Genomic DNA, 7,960 nt, shown 5'->3' on the forward strand with positions numbered 1-7,960 from the left:
TATTTGGATCTCCCTTTATGAGGTGATAGTGTAACAGGTTCAATTATAACGAAAGTGTATAGGAAATCAACTTCTGGTAATACCCTCTAGAGAGCAGATTCATGTCATCCAATGCATTTGTTTAAGACTTTCTCCAAAGAGCAATTTATCCTTCTAAAATGGATATTACAATAATAAATAGTATCAGATAGTGCACATAAATAACTTAAAAAAATAATTTAGAAAAAATAAAATTATACACCATAAAATGGACAAACAACATGTGATAATTCCCTTAAATTTTTTTTTTACAAATTTTAATAAAAAATATATATATATATATATATAATGCATATAAAGTCTCGGATAAATAAATGTGCAATAGTGACAATTTGCCATGCTAATAAAATTTCAGCAATCATAAAACGTTTATTACAATATAATATCTCCAAAGAGCAATTTATCCTTCTAAAATGGAAACTACAATAATAAATAGTTACAGATCACCTGGGTATAAGGGCTTACCACCAGTCAAAATCATTGCTTTAAATCTTTATTGTAACCCAGGCATTAAAAAGAGCTCCAGAGTGTGTATCCAGGGTCTATTACATCTCTTAAGTTCAAATGGGGGTTCTCCTCAATCCGTTAATGGAGGCAAATTAAAGTTCATAATGAAACAAATCGCAAAGTCTAATAATTGTGTATTTATGTATTTTAAGAAAAAAACATAAGCCAAAGTATGCGTATATGTATTGATGTATAAATGTATTTATATATTAAATGTATAATATTGAGCATTCTTGCCCTAAATTTTTAGATGGCCCATATTCTTGTTTAAACAAAATATTTTTTCAATAGTGGTTTTAATTTCCTTATTCCTCAGACAATATATAATCGGATTGGCAACATGTGGTACAAATGTGTAAAGACAAAGAAGCAAGACATTTATGTCAGCATTAAGAATCAAACGGAGCTGATTACATGTATAAACAAATAACCGAGGGATAAAGTACATGCAAATGACAAACAAGTGTATAGAACAGGTGTAAAATGCCTTCTGCCAGTCTCCATTCCGTCCAGACAGGCAGACTGTCCTTATTATGGCAATGTATGAGAATATAATAAAAGCTAATGGGATCAGCAGTGTAATCATGGCAATAGTAAAAGCAAGTTCAGTGATGAAAAATGTGTCCACACAAGACAATGGAAGAACTGAAGAGATGGAACAAAAACAGCTTTTTACTTTGTTGCCACAGTAAAGCACCTGTGCAGCTTTAAGTAACGGTGACATTGGAAAACATGCTGCAATGAGCCATAAAATGCAGCAAAGACAAGCAATTAATGTATTGGTGATTATTGAAGAGTATCTCAAGGGGTTCCAAATGGCAACATAACGATCAACAGCCATTAGCATGATAGTAAAAGAATTCAAGTTAGCCAGAAAATGGACACAGAATGTCTGGACAATGCATGCCATGAATGACATCTTTCCATCTCCAAACCAATACATGGCAATGATTTTTGGTAAGGTTATTGTGTCAAAGATGAGGTCGGAAAGAGAAAGGTTGAATATCATTAGATACATTGGTTGGTGTAAATGTTCCTTCACAATGATCAGAAATATTACGGTGCCATTTGCTGTCATCGCTATAATATAGATCAAGAACATTGTTACTGAAACCAAAGGATGGAACTTCTGAGGGAGTCCGGGAAATCCAATGAGAATAAATTCAGTAAACTTAGTATTGTTCTCCATTCGCAATTCTCCAAACATCTAAAAATATTCAATAATAAGAAAATGCTTAAACAAATGTAAATATATTCATTACCAAAGAAAGCGCGCTAAATTAATCTGCAAACATAAAAAACAAATAATAGTGCAGACCATCTGAATATAATCATATACACTGAAAAAATTCTTAGGGAAAAAAACTCACATGTCCCAGAGCCCTATCACCCCTGGCTCTGGGTTTGTAAGGCTCCTTTGGAGAGGGGATGTCCCCACACTGTTGGATTATATCCACTGATGATTCTTGTTGTACTGTGTGTAAAAAGAAGGGGAGGACCTCCAATTGAATAGTATCACAGGTAAGTTTATTACATAAAAAAGTTAAAACCCTTACTTGGGATGTGGTGGGTATAGACTCGCAGAGTCACCCACATAAAAGCATGAACAAATATTATCAAAACGCTTCCTGATCGCAGTCAGATCACGTGACCGCTTCCGGGTCCTCCCCTCCAGTGACGTCCGTGTGACGCGTTTCGCCCGCCTCCACAGGCTTCCTCCTCCGACGTCAGAGAGTTCCAGACATCCTTTTAAGTCCATAGAGCCTCCCCCTTCTCACCCCATTGGCCGGGGGCGTGATTTACGATCTTATTCAATAGGCAATCAATCTTTCATATGCGGACTTAAATTAATTCTAACGAGCTGAACTCCTTATATCAACCGAAAAAGGGTTGATTATATTTAAACACACAGTCGAAAACAACATCTAAATCTAAAGTAAAAATCCTATTATTCACCAGGTTACACACAATATTTAAAAGCCAGTTATATAAGCAACTTCGCAAGACTCCTCACTTCAAATGTATATGGATAACATCTTAAAAATGTGATCTTAAAAGAGGGTCTTATTGTTTAATTATACTTTATCATGGTACTCTTAAAGATCTACCACTATACAGAATGAACATGATATAGGGTTAATCAAATCTAAATATAAAATAAATGTCAAATGGGGTTAATCACTCCTGAGTATAAAGGGATAACATTTTTCTCCATTTACTATTACAGTAATATCTAGAGCAGACAGTATGAATCTTTTGATTCTTTTATACACATTTATCCGAGAAACCTGCTCGAAAGGAGAGGAAGATTACAAAGCAGATTAAAGGGAAAGATAAAAGATAAATTCATAAAAAATGACAAACTTCAAATTCCCCGTTTAAGCCTCTAGGGAACAACGATTTTAATTTAAACACCCACCTCATTTCTTGTTTTGCCAATTTATTGTCCAGATTCTCACCCCTCCAATTTCTACTAACTCTTTCTATCCCAATGAATTTTAACTTGGTGACATCTCCCTGGTGTTTGTGAATGAAATGGAAGGAAAGGGGGTGTTCTTTAAAACCTTTTTTTTTTTTTTTATAGGAGCCTTACAAACCCAGAGCCAGGGGTTATATGGCTCTGGGACATGTGAGTTTTTTTCCCTAAGATTTTTTTCAGTGTATATGATTATATTCAGATGGTCTGCACTATTATTTGTTTTTTATGTTTGCAGATTAATTTAGCGCGCTTTCTTTGGTAATTATTGTCTTTCTTTTCACATTTTTTGTGCATTGTAATTTTAAGCGCTGCCATATTATCTGTATTGGATTTTATAGCGCTCACATATTGGTTTATTAAATGTAAATATATATACAGGGTGGGCCAAAATTCAGAGTAGGATTTGACAGGTAAATATCTTATTTGTTAGTAGTTTATTTATTAATTTTGTTACCTGTGCTTATAATTACTGATTCTTAAGAGATTCATCATGGGTAACATAAAAATAGCAGGTTTGTTTTTTTCATTTTGGCTGATCTATTATTTTAATGCATAGACAAAATCATTCTACAATGTGGTTTCAACAGGATGGGGCTGTTTCTCATACAGCTATGGCCACAACGAACCTCCTGAGACAACTTTTAGGCAAGAGGATAATTTTAAGACATTCCCAGATTAATTGACTGACACATTCACCTGACCTTTCTGCTCCTGGTTACTTTTTGTGGGGATCTCTTAGAAGTGGGTGTACGTGAACTGCAAACACCTGCAGAAACTTGAGCGCTAGAGTCTCACACATTAACTAACCTCATGAACAATGCAACTGGAAGAGCTGGACTTTGTGATGTGGCAAATGGAGCTCATAATTAAAATGTCATCTTCCGTACCTAGTCGAACAAATCTCCATACATTGAGCATTCATTGTACGTAATATCATTGAAATTGGTTCATTAATAAAAATGTTATTGACTCCTAAAACCCTACTATTTTGGCCCACCATGTATTATGTATACTATATATATATATATCACTATGTAAAATAATATTCTTGAATGCATTCTTAATCTGTATCCGTTTCTCAACTCTTCCCCTTCTAGAACCATCTCCTGCACTGCTTGCTTTTTATGTCCTTCCCCTCCCTCACAAAATATTTACGACTCTCTGTGAGAATGGTGTCTAATTCTTATCTGCGCTGACGTCGCTTATATCCCCTATCACAATTCAACTTTGAATTCTATGTGTTGTTTTTGCTCAGAAATGCTTTAGATTTTAGAAAGGAAGGTTCTCCTGAAAGCTTCTCATTTCAAAATTCTGTAAGTCAATTAAAAAAGGTATTACAAGACAGGAATGTCATCTATTTTACATTTACATTATTGGACTAATGCAGCTACAACCCCTACTATACATAGACAAGTAAACTGCAACAAACACCGTACCTGGAAGTCAGTTTATATCCGATCTCTAACCATCGTAAAATATTTGAAAGATACATTTTCAGAAGATCAATGTAATCAAGTTATCAATACTCATTTAACTAAGAGCAAATTCAACTGAAGGACTTATTTTTGTGTGTTTGAAATATTTCAGATAGGTATTGTGCCATAATATAACTGTAACTGAAACATGTTTTATGCAGACGCTTAGTAATGTTATCAACAACTTTTCAAACTTTATTTTCTATGTACTTTTCAAATTAGTTTTCTTTCTTTATCCTATCCCCTTATCCATCATTTTCCCTTTTTCTTTTTCTCATTTTTCTACTGCCTTTCTTTCCCATTTTTCTTTCCTTTTCTAAACTTAAGGGAAATTGTAAGAGCTCTGTCTCTGTAGTGGCTATAGTACCAGAAGTGCCCAGGCGTCTGGTTACATTGGCTTCTTGTATCCTATATGAGTCAATTAAAAATACTAATCCATACCTATAAAGCGCAGAACACTGAACTCTTCACTGAATCATAGGTATGCCCCTTCTCATTGTCTCCACTCTGCTCATGACCTTTTCCTGTCTGTTGCTCACACCCGTACAGCCAACTCACGCTTGCAGGACTTCTCGCGGGTGGCACCCTTCCTTCCTCAAAAGTGTGCCTACCGCTACCAGACTCTCCCCTAGTCTTCAATCATTCAAGAAGTGCCTTTAAATTCATCTCTCCAGGAAAGCGTATTCCTTCTCAGAGTAAACTCTACCTCACACACCTGTCCCTTCATCTCTCCTAAAGGACAGCACTTTACTCTTTCTTCCAACTCTGCTTCACTCCACCTTGTTTGACTCCTATTCTCCTGTCCAATTGTGTTTTATAGTCCAAGTCCTCTAGACTGTAAGCTCGTTTAAACAGGGTCCTCTTCAACCTATTGTTCCTGTAAGTTTTTGTAATTGTCTAATTTATTTTTAAATCTCCCCCTGTTATAATATTGTAAAGCGCTATGGAATATGTTGGCGCTATATAAATGCAAATAGAAATACTAATAATAAAGTAGTTAATCCTTTTAATAATTGGTTGACAAGTAACTTGAAGTTACACCATGCACCATCAAGTTACACCATGCACCATCACCTTCTCTGTAGCAAGAAGCTCCTGCACTAAGATAAGCTCACAAGTAGAGATCAGAGGTAGAGTTACATGTCAAATGGGAAAAGACTTGATTTTTGAAACATTTCATTTATTTCAATAATATGGGGCTTGGCACTGGAAGGAAATAGAATGATATCTCATCCTTGTAGTGCTGCCATGCCAGAATGGAAAGGGAAGGGCAGGAAATAAGCTAAGGAGCCCAGTCAATTAGAATTCTGCAAGTGGGGATTTGCAAACTTAAGGATAAGTAGCCATAGGTCAATAAGTCAATCAGTAGGATTCTGATGGAGGGAGACAGTGTAAGGTATGGGAGTGTGTGGGAGACACAAAGTGAAACGAGAAGAACACATGAGTGGGAGAGGTGGATTCCTGGAAAGACTATAAAGCTGGGTAGGGCAGCTTATTTAAGGCAAATATAGTTTAATTACTGCATTCTAATGGGAAGCAGAAGTGCTGAACAGTCATAATCATATTAAATTGAGGCCTAATCTTTGTTGGTATTAAAGGGTCACTCCATGCACTATAACCACTCTATGTCATTGAAGTGGTTGTAGTACCTGGAGTCCCATGGCACCGTTCTTCCTGTCAATATTAAGTTGCTTTTGAAACTAGAGCCCCAGACAGCCATCTCCTCTGCAATGAGACAACATTAGACTGAACACAGCAATGGACAGCCTATTATAGCAACCATTGTTGGTATGAATAGGTAAAGCTCGGAGTGGGCTGGGATGTGGGTGGCCAAGACCTTCATACAGTGTTAATCCGTTATAAAATGAAGGAGTCCAGGTGGGATAAATACGTCTATGAGATAAAACAATTATCACACCTCTCGTGTCCCTTTAAGATGACAGGTTCTCTTGTGTACAGAGTCTAACATCGGACAGGGAAATGGAACAATAAAATATTGCTTCCAACTAAGTGGCTGAACTATAGTTTATTTATAAAATGTCACCAGTCAAATTATTTTATAATGGAAATATTTATAAGGTGATTGTTATATATTAAGGTAATCATCAACACAGTAAAGCAGGAGACTATATTTAAAAGAAGAAAAATTACCACAACAAGAGGACATAGTCTTAAATTAGAGGGGCAAAGGTTTAAAAATAATATCAGGAGGTATTACTTTACTGAGAGGGTAGTGGATGCATGGAATAGCCTTCCAGCTGAAGTGGTAGAGGTTAACACAGTAAAGGAGTTTAAGCATGCGTGGGATAGGCATAAGGCCAGGGACTAATGAAAGTATTTAGAAAATTGGGCAGACTAGATGGGCTGAATGGTTCTTATATGACACCACATTGTTTCTATTGTTGAGTCTGAACAGCTCATAGCGATAAATGACAGGTACAATAATAGGTTCAGTAAATAGGAACAGAGACATAATCATAGGAGTCTCCAAAGCAGGATTAGAAACGCTTCAGTTTTAATTTAATATTTTTGGACAAAAATTTACAACATTTTTGTATCAAAAAAGATATCATATATAAAAATACATCAATGTACAAAAACTATTAAAATCTTAACATCATTTTAAAATATGAATTAATTAAAAAAGTTTATCCAAAAATATTAAGATGAGATTCTTAAAAAGAGAGACCATTGAAACGGAGGGGAAATAAAGAAAGAAGGAACACAAACATGTGTGAATCGCTGTGAATTCAAAGTTTATTCCACATTTTAAGACAATTTACTCTTTTAATGAATAACAATGTGAGTGATTTACTTAAACTGCTGATTACTATATGTACCATTAACCTCTTCACTACCAAGTAACTTTGTAATGTATTTTCTGTTTATAGAGATAAGGAAAGGGTTCAATTTGTTAGTTGGCAGTAAAACTCTAAAAATCTGCATTATGGCAATGTTGGTACATGTAAAATAATTAGCAAGGGCACTTGTACACACAGAAATAATCTGCAGCTGTGTGTGTGTGTGTGTGTGTGTATGTGTGTAATATATGCTATTAAATAGCGTCTTTTAAAATGTATCTGCCACATAACTAGTTTTGTTGTAATAATTTTCTCTGAAGTTGCATAATGTTACCTTAATATAAGCTTCAATAAATGTTGTTTTTATACAATGAACAGCATTGTCTGCATCAGATTTTACTTACAGATTAAACATCAGTGTTTGGCAGTGATTCTCAGATCTCTGGGTGTTTGGACAAACTGTATTATATATAGGGAACTTTTCCTAACAGACACAATCCCACTGGACAAACACTGCATTAAATCTGCTGATGGCACATTACGATGAAGACATTATTATTCAGAATGTGAATTTGTTTATATATTACAGAACTAAATAACTATATTATGGTAATAATATCAGGTTTATTCACTGTTATTATTCATTTTATTACTAATGT

General features: G+C 35.1%; 1 protein-coding gene across 1 annotated transcript; it reads right to left on the reverse strand.

Annotated features, from left to right (window-relative positions):
• Positions 1-784: 784 nt before the first annotated feature.
• On the reverse strand, positions 785-7,731 carry LOC134585997 (olfactory receptor 1496-like). The gene is made up of 2 exons (XM_063441498.1): positions 7,706-7,731; positions 785-1,753 (listed from the first exon to the last, which is right to left on the reverse strand). The coding sequence occupies exon 2, from the start codon at positions 1,751-1,753 to the stop codon at positions 785-787; it is 969 nt and encodes a 322-aa protein (XP_063297568.1). The 5' UTR covers positions 7,706-7,731.
• Positions 7,732-7,960: the final 229 nt, after the last annotated feature.

Source organism: Pelobates fuscus, chromosome 1, assembly GCF_036172605.1.
Source record: "Pelobates fuscus isolate aPelFus1 chromosome 1, aPelFus1.pri, whole genome shotgun sequence".
In the NCBI taxonomy this organism is placed as follows: domain Eukaryota; kingdom Metazoa; phylum Chordata; class Amphibia; order Anura; family Pelobatidae; genus Pelobates; species Pelobates fuscus.